This window comes from Populus nigra, chromosome 14 (genome assembly GCF_951802175.1).
Source record: "Populus nigra chromosome 14, ddPopNigr1.1, whole genome shotgun sequence".
NCBI classification, from domain to species: Eukaryota; Viridiplantae; Streptophyta; class Magnoliopsida; order Malpighiales; family Salicaceae; genus Populus; species Populus nigra.
Window position 1 is genome coordinate 1,534,837 of NC_084865.1, and position 18,315 is coordinate 1,553,151.

The following is an 18,315-nucleotide window of genomic DNA, read 5'->3' on the forward strand; positions in this document are numbered from 1 at the left end:
CTGATGCTGCTGATTCTAAGATAGGTACGTGTTGTGGCGATCCCCAAGCGGGGCTGCTATTGTTAAGCTGTTGGGTCTTCCATCGCCGGATGGTTTTCATGGAGAACCGTGTAGAAGGCAAATGCAAGAGAAGGTTCACCGGTGAACAGTAATCAAAAAGATCCTGACGATCCTGCCAGTACTAATTACTACTAACATGGTATTTTAAGGTGAATTTCACAGGCCATCAGGAATATGTATTCAAAAAAGGAAATTTATTTCAGTAAATCAAAGACGAGTTTCTGACTTGAACCAGACAGAAAACCATAACCAAACAGCTTAAAATAGTTCCGAGTACATTATAGATTCCATTTAACAATTGCCAGTTACCACCAACAGAACCACAAATACTAGCATCATCACAGTTTAGAAACCACCACGGAGGCGAAGCACAAGGTGCAGAGTAGACTCCTTCTGGATATTGTAATCTGCCAAGGTCCTTCCATCTTCAAGCTGCTTCCCGGCAAAGATCAACCTCTGCTGGTCTGGTGGAATCCCCTCCTTGTCCTGGATTTTGGCTTTGACATTGTCAATTGTGTCCGAGCTCTCAACTTCCAAGGTTATGGTCTTCCCAGTGAGGGTCTTCACAAAGATCTGCATACCACCACGGAGGCGAAGAACCAAGTGGAGGGTGGACTCCTTCTGAATGTTGTAATCAGCTAGAGTGCGCCCATCCTCAAGTTGCTTCCCAGCAAAGATGAGTCTCTGTTGGTCTGGAGGGATGCCCTCCTTATCTTGGATTTTAGCCTTAACATTATCAATGGTGTCAGAGCTCTCCACCTCCAAGGTGATGGTCTTCCCGGTGAGTGTCTTGACAAAGATCTGCATACCTCCACGCAAGCGCAGCACCAAGTGAAGAGTAGACTCCTTCTGGATGTTGTAGTCAGCCAGAGTGCGCCCATCCTCTAGCTGCTTGCCAGCAAAGATAAGCCTCTGTTGATCTGGGGGGATGCCCTCTTTGTCCTGGATTTTTGCCTTGACATTATCTATGGTGTCAGAGCTCTCTACCTCCAAGGTAATGGTCTTCCCAGTCAAAGTCTTCACGAAAATCTGCATGCCACCTCGAAGACGGAGCACCAAATGGAGGGTGGACTCCTTCTGGATGTTATAATCAGCAAGGGTGCGGCCATCCTCGAGCTGCTTTCCGGCAAAGATCAACCTTTGCTGGTCCGGAGGGATACCTTCCTTGTCCTGGATCTTGGCCTTGACATTGTCAATTGTGTCTGAGCTCTCAACTTCCAAGGTGATTGTCTTGCCAGTGAGTGTCTTAACAAAAATCTGCATACCACCTCTCAAACGTAGAACCAAGTGGAGAGTGGATTCCTTTTGGATGTTATAATCAGCAAGGGTTCGTCCATCCTCAAGCTGTTTGCCAGCAAAGATCAACCTCTGCTGATCTGGGGGGATCCCTTCCTTATCCTGGATCTTGGCTTTCACATTATCAATAGTATCCGAGCTTTCCACCTCAAGGGTGATGGTCTTGCCAGTGAGAGTTTTCACAAAAATTTGCATCTGATCACATAACAAAACACGGACAAAATCAGCCAATTTCAAAAATAGGAAAAAGCTTCTTCATCACACCCCACAAATGCATCACTTATCGATCAATCTCATAATCATCACAAAATAAAAATACCCATCAAGCATATTTTCAAAATCTTACACACAGATTTAATCTTTCAAAATACTTGTTATTTTAGGACTATTAACAAAACCTTTCACAAATCAATTAAGTAACCCTCAAAGATCACAACTTTTTAATCAATACAAGAAATAAATAAAAAAATAATGATTGTAAATAACAGAGAAGGAAAACCGATAACTAATAAATCATAAAAGATCATATTTTTTCAATAAAAGAAGAATAAATAAGTAACAAAATCTATACGCTTAGAGAAACGAAGACAGATCCTTTAATCTCACTAAATTTAGAGATCCAAAAAAAAACAACTCATGAAATCGAAAACATCAATCAACAAACAGATCACGAAATAATGAATCAATTAATGATTATACAAAGAGTATTAAAACAGAGAATGAGGATCAGATCATACCTTGAGAGATTGAGATTTGAGAGAATTTTTGGGATTGTTTTGATTGAAATTGTGAGAGAATTGGGGCTCCAGGTTATTGATTTATACTAGAAATTATATAGCGAATTGACGATAATGACCTGGAGACAAAGAAGGAATGAGTCACGCTTCTCTGGGTTGATTATGCACACGCGCTCCTCTTATTGGACCGACACTATAATGCCGGTAGATATTTTCTTTTTTTCCCTTTTCATAATTTTTTTCTTAAAAAAATGGTTAGGTAGAAGTAGTTTTCTGATATCACCTTTACATCACAGTTGTCTGACCTGTTATGAGTAAATTAGACCAATAAACACATAACACGTAGATAAAATATAATATCTCGGTTTATAGTGTAAGCATTTCATAAAGTTTTATTCATGTATTTTATATTTTTTTTCATCCAAATATAGCAAATTAAATTTACATGAAGATTTATATAATTATTAATTTAAAAATTTATAAAATTAATTAAAATATATGTAAATTAACCCAAATATTCAATATTAATTAAAAAAATTGCCCAATAATCTCTCAACTTTTTAGTATTTTATTGTTAATTTTAAACCCCGTTTGTTTTTGTATTTCAAAAGTGTTTTTGGAAAAATTTAAATTTTTTTTATTTTAAATTAATATTTTTTTAAATTATTTTTATTCGCTAATATTAAAAATAATTTTAAAAAATAAAAAAATATTATTTTAATATATTTTTAAATAAAAAATATTTTAAAAAATAATTTTAAGTGCACTAGTAATTGGTGAGCAACTGAGTTCCTTTAGAACATGTTAACAACTCACAAGACATTTATTGATTAGTGCTTTGTAGCATCACAGGTGACAGGGAGAAGGATATATGATGGGCAAGACAGTCGTCTTCCTGGTCACTGTACAGAATTATCATCGATTAATGGTTTTTTTTTTAATTATTTAGCTTGTGTTGAATACTGTAGTGTAATTTATTTTTTATTTAAAAATTTATTAAAATATTTTTTATATTTTATATCAACACAATATCACCATTAATATAATTATTTTTCAAGGGCAGCATTGCACAGAATTAGAACAAAATTCTTGTGGTTTTCAAGCAAGGAGTTTTTCTTTTTGGGTGTAGAATAATTGTTATCCCATCCTCCAAGCTTGACCCTTCAAAGAAAAAGCTAAGAACGGCTCTTCTTTTTATGGGAAAGGGCTCCCAACGTCTTTTACTTCCATCTGCCAAGCTTGACCCGTCAAAGAAAAGTCCAAGAAAACTCTCAACGTTTTTTTCTTCCCGGGAAGGTTCTGTGGGCGATGGTTATAAGATTTGATTCTTGAACTGACTCGGTCAAGGATTAGGTTTACAAATACAGTAAATTAACTTGGGTTAATCCAAATTTTTTGAAGAATTGTGCAAATTGACCTTGTTCTTGCAGTCCCTAATTCTTTTTGAACATTTTGAATAAAATCTTGTCATAGGAATTCTATGCCTGACATGCTGTCTTATGCCTTTGCTTTAGTGTTGTCCGGTCAATTCGCTTAACTCGTAACTTGGATCTTGGACCGGTTTATAGCTAGCCCAGCCGGTTTAATAACATTCCTCCTATCTCATTGACTATTGCAGTAAACAATAGAAAGAAATAATGCCATACTTTTCATCATCTGCCATACATAGCAACAGAGAGTTCAAATTGATGTAAAGATGTAACAAATAGTTATAACAAGGAGGCTATTTCCAATTGCAAACACAAAACAAAACATCTTGCCTCTGAGACTGTATGTTGCTTGCAAGAGTAACTTTAGGCCTGCATTGAAAATAGAATGTAAGACACTGTGAATTTCACTTGGATAGCACCAAAGTTGTGCAGCACGCAAAACAAATATAAGAGAAGAAAGGAAATGTATGGGAATAGATGAAGGCGAAGGAAAAAAACTCACCAGGAAAGGATAAGATTTCCATTCATTTTCTTTGACAAACACATCTGTGCCCATGTTTTCTTTAACTTCTTTTGCAAATTGTGATGGCATGTTGGTCAGTATCAATTCCTTCAATGTGATCAGCTTGCTTAATCCCTCAAGCTTCTCTAGTCTTTTGCAGGCTCTAATCTCTACTTGTTTAAGGCAAGGCATGGCTCCTTCCTTCACAGTCAACTCCCTTAGCTCCACCAGCTTCCAGAGTTTCAGGACGTGGAGTTGAGGAAATCCTCCTTGGTAACATGCAAGTTCTTCCCCCATGTAGGAATCAGCAAGAAGCCTAAGGATGTTGAGGTAAGGTAGCTGTCCTAGCGTCCGCATCGGGTCTTTTCTAAGTTGTGACATTGATAAAGTGAGGATTTTAAGGTTTGGAGGAAGTAGTTTGATGTTAATTGGCCTTGGTAACACTCCAAGCAAATACAAGTCCAGGAGTTTTTGATGGTCTGACAAGGCACTCAATTTGATGGATCCACGCTCGCCGGTGTTTTTAATTGATCTCAACCGTAGAGATTGAAGGGTGGTGAGTTGTGAAATCCAGTTATTTATTGGCTCTTGTGATGTTGAACTGAATCTCAAGGCCAACTTTCTAAGACATGTTATCTTGAATAATGAACTTAAAATGGGACTGTGTTGACTTATAGATAGCCCCCACAAGGTCTGGAGCTTGGATAAAGGCTCTGAATCAGATGATACTTGAATGGAAATATCATCAAAATGAATCCAATCCATATAAAGATGTTGCAAGTTTTTCGCCGTCCAAATGGAACCAGACAATGAGGTTATCATAGTGTGCTTCACATCTAAAGTTTCCAAGCATGGCAGATCACAAACTGATTCTGGGAGTGACTCTAAAGCTGTTGACCTTAAACCTAGATGCTTCAGGTTCAGCAGTTTTTGAAATGATTTAGGCAGCCTAGGTTTGTATACACCTTCAAGGTCAAGTACAGTCAACCATCCTACGTCTCTTCTTAGGATTATCTTGTTCAGAAACTTACCTATTTCTCGAGCAGGTATACCTCCTTTATGTGTGCTGAAGGAAATGTAAGACCGGAGACTTCGAATGTACCAATCCGAAGAAGGGTAGTTCTTGATGCTCAAGTATGATGCAAGTCGCCTGACCGGGAATGATGGTTGGTCTCCAGATGAATAACGTGACTTGCAATGGATGTAAAACAATCCTATTTCTGCTGCTGCTTTTGGAGAGAAAACATCATATATGGCACCTGGCATTCTACATGTTTTGGGGATACCATCAGACCTCCAACTTGCAACTTCAATCATGTTCCTGTAAATTAGCTCTTCCAAAAACACTTCTGCCAGTTCTCCAGGGCCTAATTCCCCTGAACGTGAGGGTGTCACCAGTCTCTCAGCAATCCATAGCTGAAACAATCTCCTCACAGGAACCTCAAACCCTTTCGGGAACATCCCCATGTAAAGAAAACAAGGCTTCATTCGATATGGAAGTTCTTTATAGCTTAAAGCAAGTATATCTCCATGAAGATTATCTGCATCCTCAATCACTCTTGACCATTCACTATTGATCAACTCCACCATAGATAAGATACCTCCCATCAAGCTAATTGGCAAAGGTAAGCCATCACATAGTTTCAAGATTTTCTCCTTGAATGTGATCAAACTCAAATCCAGACTTTTACTTAAAGTATCTTCAGCTGAACATACCTTCTTTAAGAACAGCTCCCAGCTCTCCTCATTGCTCAATCTGTCCATCTGTAGAGTTGTAGAAGCAAATGCTGCTACATCCCTACTGCGAGTAGTAACAACTATCCTGCTACCATTTTCTGAGTTTGGGATCACATTTTGTAACCTTTCCCACACTCCAGGTGCCCCAACATCATCAACAACAACAAGATACCTGTCCTTCCTCAAAACTTCACCCAGTTTAGACACCAATTCTTGCTCAAAAACGGACTCTTCTGCTTCAGCTAATACCTCATCAACTTGTTTCAGCATGTCAAGCACAACATCTCTACCTTTGACCAAATAATTACTAATATTAACCCAGATACAGTACTTAAAATGCTTTTTAATCCTTACCTTTTCATACACCATCCTGACAAGAGTTGTCTTGCCTGAACCTCTCTCACCCGCCACTGAAATGAGTTCATGAGTAGCAGCTTGAATGTTTTCATTCGTGCAAATTAGGTGCTCTTCCAACTCCTTCGCTTGATCACCAAGACCAACAACATCTTTTCCCACTTCTAAATAAGAACTTGCTCTTCTTGTTCCCCGATGCCTGGGATTCAGAATATTTCCATCTTGTAAGCTTGGCCCAGAAATGTTGTTATTGCAACCAGCATGATCTATCAGAGACATGAATTTCTTGATTTGAACAGTAAACAAAAATTGGATCCAGAAGTCTTTAAAGCTTCTAACAGGTTGACATATAGTCTCATTGTAACCCCTCAGTTTCTGCCTTTGCAAGAGTAGTGTTCTTGCAAGGAAGGTATCAGCGGCATCTTCGGCAGAGTAAAATGCATGTAGAAGCCTCTCTGTCTGCTCTACATTTCTTGAAACTCTTATAGATTGGTGAAGTAAATTGAGCTTATTGGTTGCTTCCTGTACTTGATTTCTCAAGCTGGGATTGGTAATAGTTGCTTCTCCATCTAGAAGAAGAGCTTGGAATTTCTGTATCAAAAGCAAAGCTACCCATTCAGCATCCATGGACTGATCTCTAAGAGAAAGTGAAAATAAGTTGGTACTACAAAATAATCATAGGGATATGGATTTCACGAGGATATGATAAACCTAATGTCCTTGTAGCATAGTTTTCAAACCGGTCTGGGGGGTTGATTTAGATCCAATTAATTCAAGGCTTGAATTGAGTAAACTAAAAAAATAAAATAAAAAAAATTTAGTGTGATTTGACAACTCAATTAACTCAATAAAATTTAATTGCAACTTATTATTTTTTTATTAAAATAATATTTTTTTATTTAAAAATAAAAAAAAATATAACTTGAGCAATCTAATAATTTTAAAACCTGAATTTTGAACTTTCCGGCTATCGAAACAAGTTTAAAAACTAGGATTTGGAGACATCATAGTTGTTAATGATTTAATTGAGATACTTGAAAATTATTTCAGACATTTATATTAATTAAAGAAAATAATAAATTAATTTCAACTCTCTCTTTTTCTTTAATGAAACCATTTTTTTTATGGTCCAAAAGTTAATAAATTTAACTGATGCAGCTTGAAGGCTAATACAATGCCAAAGGGACCCCATCATCACTTTAATGGAGGTTTGACCTTTTCTTTTAGATACTGTATCATCTCCTCAAACCTCCCTTTTCATCTCCTTGGCATCTGCGACAGCAAGATCAATAGGGTTTAGCTCACCATCTTCTTGACCAAACTCTTTTAGATTTCTTCACTAAGCCTCCCTGAGGACATTGTCTTGCTGGGTTCCAAAATTTTACTATCTTCTGCTTCTGCCTTCCATATACGTTAGCAGGATCTCTTTACTTTTGAGTTAAACTTGAGATGCAGTGTTAGGCAATTGGAGAAGAAACAAGGCTAGCTGTAGCAGCATATTTCAAGTTAGTATTAATGCTCTCTTTCTTGTTCAATGGTAAGTAAGCTGTCGTTTAAAAGCTTGTTTTGCAAAGACTAATTGTTTATTCACCACCGGCTTTGTAGCTATAGTTAAACATGCGAGAGATTAGCTGTTCAAAGTACGTAGTTAGAGCATCTCTTCTTTGTCAAATGATTCTGTTTTTGTGAGCAATTTAATGCTATTGATCATGACGAGGAGAAAGGCACTCCAGGTAATTCCTCCAAGTATGAGGGAATTGTGGAGCAAATGGCAACTAAGAGTAGTGGTTCTGACTAGTCTCATCCTTCAAATAGTGCTAATAATTTTTGGCAATCGTAGAAAATACATTTCCAGAAGTTGGATTAGATTTGCTGTTTGGTCTGCCTACCTAGCAGCAGATACTGTTGCTACCATGGCTCTTGGTGTAATCTCAAGTAACTTGGGAGAAATCTATGATGATGATGGTTCTATAGACCCAAATGTTGAGCTGAATGCGTTTTGGACACCATTTCTGCTGCTACACTTGGGTGGCCCTGACACCATTACTGCATATTCCTTAGAAGACAACGAGTTATGGTCTAGGCATCTCCTTGGACTAGTTATGCAAGCAATTGGCACCATTTACATTATTCTGATGGCCTGGACTGGCTCTCGTCTTTCTGTACTATTCATTCTGATGACTATTGCTGGCCTTATCAAGTTCGGAGAGAGGACATGGGTCCTCCGATCTGCTAGCAATGACCAGCTTAGAGACTCCATGAGGATTACTCGTTCTGATCAAGGTCCTGGAAACTCCAATCTAGTTGAGGAATCCAAGTTGAAGGATGCTGAAGGATACAATGTGATACCCAGCAAAGTGATTGAGGTTCAGCTTCCTGTAGATTCTGCTGTTTTTGAAGGAAATTCCATCTCCAATGACCATGAATTATTGCTTGTAGCGTATGGTTTATTTCACACATTTAAGGGTCTTTTTGCCGACGTCATACTTGGATCTCGAGATCGAGATACCAGCCAGACTATTTTCAAGAGCATTTCTTATGAGAATGCTTATAAACTAATTGAAATGGAATGTGGATTCATGTATGATTTGCTTTACACCAAGGCAATGTTGGTCTACAATCCATGGGGTCTTGGCCTGCGCTTTATCAGCTTCTTACTGACATGCTTTGTTTTGGTACTCTTCTCTTTGACTTCTGAGAAGCAAGACTACTCAAAGGTTGATCTTTCTTTAACTTTCATTCTACTAGCTGTAGCAATTTTTCTAGAAATATACGCAATACTAGTACTGCTTTCCTCAGACTGGACAATTGTTTGGCTGAGTACAAATAATAAAACATCTGCCTTGAAAGCAATCACTTCTCTCTCGCTGTTGCAAAATCCACGGTGGTCGAATTCCATGGCCCAGTACAGCCTGCTAAGCTTTACCCTTAAAGAAAAACCTGTGGGTTGTATTGGAATCTTAAGGCGCTTCAGCATTGTCGAACAGCTAGAACAGCAAAGATATTTAACTAATGTGGAAGTCACTGGTAGTTTAAAAGAATGGATCTTTAATCATTTCAAGAAGAAGCTTAACAAAATTCAACTGGAAACAGGGTTGGGTTCATATAATCTTGGAGCCTTGAACACTGCAAGAGGAAACCTTGTATTACAAAAGTATAGTCATAGTGGATTGAATTGGAGCATTGAGGTAGAGTTTGACAAAAGCATTCTCATATGGCATATTGCTACGGAAATATGCTGCAAATTAGAAGATTCTACAGATGATATCATTCTATCAAAGCATCATATCAGCAAACTCTTGTCAGAGTATATGCTTTATCTTCTAGTCATGAATCCTTCAATGTTTCCAGTAGGGATGGGTCAGTTTGTCTTTGAAGACACTTGTGCAGAAGCTGTGAGATTTTTTAGCACAGCAGGTAAACTTGATGTTCATAGGAACTTGCTTCAGCAATACAACACTGGAGTCCAACAGCCTGGAGAAAGGTACAGATCAAAGAAATCAGTTCTATCCGATGCATGCAGGCTTGCGCGACAATTGGTAGATATTTCAGATAAGGAACAGGTGACTTTCCTTATAATTCAACCTTATTTATTCATTTTACAAATAAATTTCTTGTTAATTAAGATCCTTACCACCATGGTATAATAAATGATATGACAGAAATGGAGCCTTGTTGCTGATGTTTGGGTGGAAATGCTAGCTTATGTTGCATATCAGAGTAATGGAAGACAGCATGCTGATCAACTAAGTGGAGGGGGAGAGTTTCTAACCCATGTATGGCTTTTAATGGCACATTTTGGCTTAACAGAACACTTCCAGATACCGCAGCGCCGTGAAGTAGCAAGACTGATTGTCAGATAGTCAGTCTACCCCAAGTCAACAGAATCACTCTCTCAGCCTCTCTATCACTCGCTGTTCTCTTCCATCCATCAGTTATAAAACTTCTTCTACGTGTGATATATATGTGTTAAGTTATCCTAATTGACTTCGATTTTTAGTGTAATAGTTAGGGTATATAAGCATGCGACTCTCCAGGACTTGGTGAATATCCTGCTTCTTGTTAGAACTATAGTTCAGCTGGATTCAGGATTGGGGCTGTACTCAAAGGGATCGTCATTTTCTTCTTTCTGTACTGAATCCTAGCCTCCTAGCTTGTTTTTTAATTGATTTGACTGGTGTAAAATTTCCTTGTCCATCTAAAAACAAAAAAGATACAAGAAATGTAGAGGCTAGAGTCCATTGAATCCTGCAAAGTTTTAAGAACTACATGGAAGAAACGGATCATTTACGCAAATCTCAGAACATGTGGTTGATCTTATTAGGCCCAAGTCCATGGGCAAAAACAAATGAGAACCCTCTAAAGTAGACACAGTGGTCTGCTCAGAAACCTCAAACCTCAATCACCAACTTGTAACGTGTTAGGTGGCCTTTGCATGCAGCAAGTAAATCATGAAACATTGACTGGCCAACTAACAGCATACCTTGCATAATTCATCTTCTTCTTTTGCTTTCTGTTTCCTCCTGAAGACATTATATTTTTCAACCAAATTCTCCTCCTTCCAGGTAAGTTTTGGATTGTTTTTTTGGTGTTTGTTTCCTTCAGTTTCTGTTCTTTGTGTGTGTGTGTGAGTGAGAGAGTGTGAGTGTGGTCGGCATTGATGATTCTATTGAAGTGAGTTCTTAGCCCATGTTTTTCCTTAAACTTTGACTTTTTGTTGGTCGTTTGAATTTGAATTTATATATATATGAGAGCACTTTTGCCTGAAGGATTTACAAGTTGCAATTTGAGTGTTCATTCAAAGCTGATTGCAGCAGGGTTGTACTTTTTTGGTAATTTTTTTTATTTGATAAATTCTAAATATCAAAAAGTCTTAAAAGTTTTCGATAATAGCTTGCAAAAACTGTTTAAAAAGTAAACTAATTAAAACCAGAATTAAATAAAATTATAACCTGAGTAGGAAAGGAATCTAAAATAACAAGAAAAAAAAAAGGTTCCAAAACAATCATTTCTAGGCGTAATTGGGTATAATCCCTACCTCGGTTAACGTCTGTTAGCCAATCTCATACAGATAAGGGTTTGTAAAATGTTTTGGCTAAATTTCAGCTCAATTCAATTGTTGAATGAAAATTTATGCCTTTTTTCATCAAAAACACTTGTCTAGACTTCTTCTTAGACTTAAAACTATTAATCTGATCTATAAAAGCAAGAAGTTCAACATTTAGCATCTTAAAGATAAAGATAAATTATATAATTTACAAGTGTAATTTTGGTATGGGAATGGAAGCTTTTGACGAGGAGGTATGTGACACTCTAGCTAATTTTAAAGAGAGAATCGAGAGGAGAGAAATAAAGGAGAAAAAGAAAGAGAAAAGAACTCGAGAAACAAAGTTATTGAGGTAAGATTTATGATTTAATATGTATAATTGTGGTTATTAGCTTTGATTTTTGGTTTGTTGAGGTTTAGGGTTGGAATTTGTATTTTTAGAGATTAATTGATGAATTGATTATATAATGAATGAGTTGATTATAGTGTGATGAGTTGATTTGTTATAGGTTAATTATGTTGGGTTTTTGAGGTTTTTAGGTTAAAGTTGAGATATGTTGTTTTTTTAGAAAAATTGGTTTGGAATTCCCGACCAACCGGTAGACCGGTTGACTACTAGATTTCAATCGACTGGTTGGGTTAAGCTAGTAGACGGTTAGTGTGTTAGATTAGGTCGACTGGTTGGGTTGAATTGGTAAACTGGTTGACTTGACAGTGAGGGAAGAATGATTCTTTTAGGTTCGGTCAGTTTAAATTATGTTTGGGATCGATCAGGTGAATTATTTTCAGTTTATAATTAGGTTTTGATTTTGTAAAATATATAGGATTATGGATTAGACCATAAATTAAGTATATTAAATGGATTGTACGTTCTTTTGGAAATTTTTTTTAATATTTCTTCTTTTTTATTCAAATACTCTTGACACTCTACCTGCTAGGCATCAATAAGATTTTTTTAGACATCTGCTTTTGAGTTCTTTTTGTTTTTGAGTCTAGGAAGTGAATAATTTTTCATATACTAGAGGAATAGTATGAATTCTTGAATTGTTGATATGATACTCTGATCATGCTTTTTAGTAATTCTTATATTGCTAGCTATCTATTGATTATGCTTAAGCATGACCACTCCTTAAAACTAAGTCTTTGATATGAGCTATTATGCATTTCCGAGTTGATAGCTTCTCGTTTGATTGATATCATGAGTTGAGTTTTGAGATATGAATCTGTTTATTTGATTATGATATGACCCTTTGGCATACCAGTCAGAATATCCATGCTAACAAGGTAGTGTTAGTCTTTGATAAAAATCGTATCTAAACCCTAGTTGGCGAAGGGAGTCACCAACCTGTGATGATTAATCATTCCGCAATACGGAGCGTCATGCTCATTGCATTTTGATTTTTTGACGAACCTTATCTTATAATATTCTTGTTATGGTTTGCTTGTGAAACTTTCTTGTAAAAGCCTAAAGCCAAATTCATATATGTTTTTCTTTGTCTTATTACCTTATATGTGTATATTTAACGTTATCTACTCACTGATTTGTTGAACTCATCTTCTCGTTATTTATTTTTTCAGACTTATAACTTTGTTAGCATGTTGTTTTTGTTGGATGTTCAAAACCTATTCTTTTATGCCTAGTTAGCGCTCTATAATTGTAATGTTTTGAATATAAATAGATAGGAAAAGGCTATAGAGCCCTTGGTGGTTTAGAAGTGGGTATAATTAAATGAAGGGTATTGTAGTAATTGTATAAATACATAATATATATAAATAGAAAAAAAAAAAAAAAACAAGAGATCAGAAAATTTAGAGTAAAAACTGACGGGAGAGAGAAGGGAGAAAGAGGAAGAAGAAGAAGAAGAGAAAAGAGGGGAAAATAAGGGAAAAAGAAAAGGAGTTGGAGGAAATAAGTTTAAAGGTAAGATTTAAGTTGTTAAATATATAAATTTGTATTATTGAGCTTTTAATTTTGGTTTTGATAAATGTTAGGGTTTTGAAAATTTGTGTTTTGGGTTAATTGATGAATTAAGTTGAATGTTATAGAGTTAATTGTTGTGGGTATTTGATTATTTGGTTGATTTTGAGAGATTGAATTGAAAGATGATGATTTTGAGTTATGAATTGTGTAAATGGTGAATGTTGAGTTAGAAATTTGGCAAGAACAGTAGGTAACCTGTGAGAATTCTGAGTTGGAGGTTGAAGATGATGAAAATTCAATTTGGTCCCTCAATTTTGGAAAATTACAGTTTAGTCCCCAAACTTTGGAAAATTTGCAGAATGGTCCCTGGAGCCTATTCCGAGATTCTGAACAGAATAACATATGAATTATGGACAGAATTACTGTATAGATAAGAGAATTTAACACTTTCAATTTGGTCCTCCAATTTGACAAAAATTACAATTTGATCCTAAAAATTTGGTAAAATTCCAGAATGGTCCCTGGAGTATAATGAGATGATCTGGACAGAAATGAGGATGAATTATGGACATAATTTCAGTATATTCATGGATTTATGATAAATTTTAGTTTGGTCCTCCAATTTGACAAAAGTTGCAATTTAACCCTTAAGAATATGATAAATTACAGATTAGTCCCTAGCTGTAATATTACTTTTTTCAGATTATTTTGATGAATAATTGAGGGTTATTTAGTGAATTATTACCAATTTTATTAATTGTTTTATTATGGATTAGATTTCGGGAAAACCGTTAAATGTTGGGTTTTTAGGAAAGATAACTAGTTAGTTCAAAAATATATAGGGTTATGGAATACACCCTTAGATAAGTGTATTAAATAGGTTATATATATTCTTTTGAGTCATTCTTAAATATGTCTCCTTTATATTCAGATAATCCTGATATTCTACCGGCGGGACGTCAGTAGGATTTTCTTCGATATCAGCTTTGAGTTTTGTTGCTTTTGAGTCAGGTGAGTGGATAATTTTCCATATGCATGAGAAATATTATAAATATTTGATTTGCTAATATGAATTGGATCATGCTTCTTGATAATATATATGTTAATTATTATCCTTGTTTTGATAAAGCATGATCAATTATTGAATCTGAATTCTTGATATGAACCAACATATATTTTGAATTGACTTCTGAATTGATAGCTCCTCATTTGATTGATGTCATGAGTTGAGTTTTGAGATATGAATATGTTTGTTAGATTATGATTATGAACCTATGGTATGTCAGTCAGAATACCCATGCTAACAGGGTAGTGTTAGTCTTTGTGCACATCGTATCTGAACCCTAGTTGGTCGGGGGAGTCACCAACCTGTGTGGACTGATCATCCCACAGTACGGAGCCTCATGCTCATTGCATTTTGATTTTCTGACGAGTTTTACCATATGATCTTCTTGTTATGGCCAATTTGAGAACACTTCCATAAGAACCTAAATCCATACTTGTATGTATATTTCTCATTGCTGTATTACCTCGTGTGTGTATATTGAACGTTATCTACTCACTGAGTTGTTGAACTCACCATCTCATTATTTATCCTTTTCAGGCTTATAGCTTGATAGCAGGTCATTTTGTTGGACCTTCAGAACCTGCTCTTTTGGTAGTAATTTGTACCTTTCCTTTATGTCTAGTTAGTGCTCCAAAACTCTGAACTTTTATAAACTTTTGTATTAAGACAATTCAATTATATTATGAAGTTGATTTTGTTATTAATGCTGCGTTGAACTCTGATTGAGTTAGGATAAGTTGTGTGTAAGTTTGGGTTCGCATAGGTATGGAACCTTGGAGGGGAACCTTGCCTATGTGCCGGTCATGGATCCGGGACTCGGGTCGTGACAAACGTGGTATCAGAGCTTTAGGTTAAAGAAACAATAATATAATTAAATTCATAATGAGTGGAGCATTAGGATCCGTATTGTCTTGTTTGTTGCCTTTGAAATTTTAAACTCTTATCAAGCATGTCTTCTTCTTTGTGATAGATATGCTTTCCTATAATTTTGTGATAATTATCATGCTATTGTTCTAGCATGACTGGAGTGCTCTCATTTTTTTTTATTTTAGGAAATGCCGAGGAATAGACGAATAGCTGATACTGTTAGAGTAGAGGATGATCAGGATGATGTCCCTATTGTGCGGTTGAGAACTGCAAGGCAAAGAAGGAGGCGCGGTGCACCCGTGCCTCAACATGTTGAGGAGGTACCTCCACCAGTGGAGGAAGAGCCTCAGGAGATAGAAGAGGAAGATATGGTTGATGAAACAGATGTGGGGGTAGCTGACCCTGAACCTGTTACAGAGTTTCAGCAACTTAGCCAGGTTGTGCGGACCTGGATAGAGTTTTCTATGGAGAGAGATAGAAGGAGGGATAGAGATGTACCCTCGACATCCCACACTGTTCAGGGAGTTAATGTGCCGTTGAATGACTTCATGAAGTTGGCACCTCCTATTTTTACTGGGATGGACAGTTCAGAGGATCCTCAGAGGTTCCTAGATGATATTTGGCGACGGTGTGAAGCTTTGGGATGTACAGACCACCGAGCTGTGAGTTTGGCATCGTTCAGGTTGGAAGGAGATGTGGCAATCTCTTGGTTTGAGTCTAGAAAAAGAGCAAGACCAGTAGAGGCTCAGTGGACATGGAAGGAGTTTAGCTCCATGTTCTTAGACAGGTTTCTCCCTCAGAGCGTCAGGGATGCTCGACTTTATGAGTTTGAGAGGCTATCTCAGGGGAGCATGACAGTGGATGAGTATGATCTGAAGTTTACTCAGCTGTCTAGGTATGCAGAGCATCTTCTACCCACTGAGGAGTGGAGGGTGAAGAGGTTTATTAGAGGACTCAAATCCTCTATGTATTTGGTGATGGTGTCACAGGTGTTTCCATCATACTCCTCAGCTGTTGACAGCGCCAGATTGATAGAGGCGCGAGAATTAGAGGACATGATTGCAGGCCAGTCTAAGAGGCCTAGAGAAGAGGGTCAGTCTTTTAGGCAACAGGGATTAAGTGCAGGTCCGTCTAGGGGACGAAGTGGCCGTCAGGGCTCATGGGTTCAGAGGAGGTTTAGATAGAGACCGTCAGTTAGTGGCTCAGGCGGTCAGAGTGGCAGTAGTGGTACTCAGAGTTTAGTTCAGACTGCACCTCGTAGTTCATTTGTTTCACCTAGTGATAGTTCTTCATGTCAGCATTGTGGAGGAAGTCATACTAGTGCAGAGTGCTACAGAAGGACTGGGGCTTGTTTTAGTTGTGGCCAGATAGGTCATAAGATCAGAGAGTGCCCGAGGAGACAGTTGTCAGCTTCGGGGTTATCTGCTTCAGTCCAGCATTCTATTCAGGCACCATCGACGAGCCAGTCTGTGGCTCATGGGGGTAGAGGTTTTGGTGGCCGTGGTCAGAGAGGTCGGGGTGCAGGTGATAGAGGTCAGATACAGCAGGGTCAGGGGCATGCCAGAGTTTTTGCCTTGACTCAGCAGGATGCTCAGGCATCCAACACAGTTGTTTCAGGTATTCTTCCTGTTCGCTCTTTTGAAGCAAAAGTTTTGTTTGATACGGGTGCAACCCATTCATTTGTGTCTCCATATTTTGCCATGAGGTTAGATAAACAACCAACCTTGTTAAAATCCCCGATTACAGTCTCCACTCCCTTAGATGAATTAATATTAGTGAAGTATGTGTATCTGGATTGTGAAATAGAGATTGGAGATAAGATCTTTATGGGAGACTTAAATGTCTTAGATATGGTTGATTTTGATGTGATTTTGGGAATGGATTGGTTGGCAAAGCATAGGGCTTCAGTAAATTGTTGGGGTAAGAAAATAATATTTGATCTAGATGAAGAAGTTGGGTTGGTATTTCAAGGAGATAAGATTGGGTCTCCATCAATTATGTTGTCAGCTATCTCGAGGAAAATGGCTAGAAAAGGGATACAGTGCTACCTAGCATATATAGTGGATGTAGAGAAAGAAGTTCCCCAATTAGACCAAGTCCCTATAGTTAGGGAGTTTATTGATGTCTTTCCCGATGACTTACCTGGATTGCCTCTGTATAGGGAAATTGAGTTTTGTATTGATTTGGTTCCGGGTACTGAACCGATATCAATGGCACCATATAGAATGGCACCAGCAGAATTGAAGGAGCTAAAGGAGCAACTGCAGGATTTGTTGGATAAAAAGTTTATCCGACCAAGTGTGTCCCCTTGGGGAGCCCCGGTGTTGTTTGTGAAGAAGAAAGATGGGTCATTGAGGTTGTGTGTAGATTATAGGCAACTGAATCGGGTGACAGTTCGAAATAGATACCCACTCCCTCGCATAGATGATTTGTTTGACCAATTGCAGGGAGCTCAATTCTTTTCTAAGATCGATCTTCGATCTGGGTATCATCAGTTGAGGATAAGAGATGAGGACATTTCAAAAACAGCTTTCAGAACTCGGTATGGTCATTATGAGTTCTTAGTGATGTCTTTTGGGTTGACGAATGCACCAGCAGCTTTTATGGATTTGATGAATAGAGTGTTTGGCCAGTTTATTGATCGATTTGTGATAGTTTTTATTGATGATATTTTGGTGTATTCAAGGTCTAGGGAGGAGCATGAGCAGCACTTGAGAATGGTGCTTCAAACTTTGCGAGATCATCAGTTGTATGGCAAGTTCTCAAAGAGTGAGTTTTGGTTGGAGAGTGTAGCATTTCTTGGGCATGTAGTGTCAAGGAATGGGATTGAGGTTGATCCTCAAAAGATTGAGGCAGTTAAGCAGTGGCTTAGGCCTACTTCGGCGACAGAGATAAGAAGTTTTTTAGGGTTGGCCGGCTATTATCGGAGGTTTGTGGAGAACTTTTCTCGGATTTCTGCACCATTGACTAAGTTAACGCAGAAAAATGTTAAGTTTCAGTGGTCTGAAGCTTGTGAGAAAAGTTTCTTAGAGTTGAAAGAGAGATTGACTACAGCGCCTATTCTGGCAGTACCATCAGGTTCTGGTGGTTACACAGTGTATTGTGATGCTTCGAGAGTGGGGTTAGGATGTGTTCTAATGCAGCATGGCAAGGTTATTGCCTATGCTTCACGGCAGCTGAAGAAGCATGAACAGAACTATCCTACACATGATTTAGAGATGGCGGCTGTAATTTTTGCCTTGAAGATTTGGAGGCACTACTTGTATGGTGAAACTTGTGAGATCTTCACAGATCACAA

At 37.6% G+C, this 18,315-nt stretch overlaps 3 protein-coding genes across 4 annotated transcripts; 1 reads left to right on the plus strand and 2 right to left on the minus strand.

Annotated features, from left to right (window-relative positions):
• Positions 1-235: 235 nt before the first annotated feature.
• On the minus strand, positions 236-2,191 carry LOC133673110 (polyubiquitin). The gene is made up of 2 exons (XM_062093763.1): positions 2,094-2,191; positions 236-1,551 (listed from the first exon to the last, which is right to left on the minus strand). The coding sequence occupies exon 2, from the start codon at positions 1,549-1,551 to the stop codon at positions 406-408; it is 1,146 nt and encodes a 381-aa protein (XP_061949747.1). The 5' UTR covers positions 2,094-2,191; the 3' UTR covers positions 236-405.
• Positions 2,192-3,711: 1,520 nt separating this feature from the next.
• LOC133672738 (disease resistance protein RPM1-like) lies at positions 3,712-6,859 on the minus strand. The gene is made up of 2 exons (XM_062093254.1): positions 4,026-6,859; positions 3,712-3,892 (listed from the first exon to the last, which is right to left on the minus strand). Exons 1-2 carry the CDS (start codon positions 6,741-6,743, stop codon positions 3,887-3,889), a joined length of 2,724 nt encoding a protein of 907 aa, XP_061949238.1. The 5' UTR covers positions 6,744-6,859; the 3' UTR covers positions 3,712-3,886.
• A 414-nt stretch (positions 6,860-7,273) lies between these two features.
• Positions 7,274-10,301, plus strand: LOC133672632 (uncharacterized). Of its 2 annotated transcripts, XM_062093102.1 has the most exons (3): positions 7,274-7,621; positions 7,722-9,679; positions 9,779-10,301. In XM_062093102.1, the coding sequence occupies exons 2-3, from the start codon at positions 7,814-7,816 to the stop codon at positions 9,977-9,979; spliced, it is 2,067 nt and encodes a 688-aa protein (XP_061949086.1). In that variant the 5' UTR covers positions 7,274-7,621; positions 7,722-7,813; the 3' UTR covers positions 9,980-10,301. The 2 variants fall into 2 exon arrangements, with proteins under 2 accessions (XP_061949086.1, XP_061949085.1); XM_062093101.1 differs by having other exon boundaries at positions 7,274-9,679.
• The last annotated feature ends 8,014 nt before the right edge of the window (positions 10,302-18,315 follow it).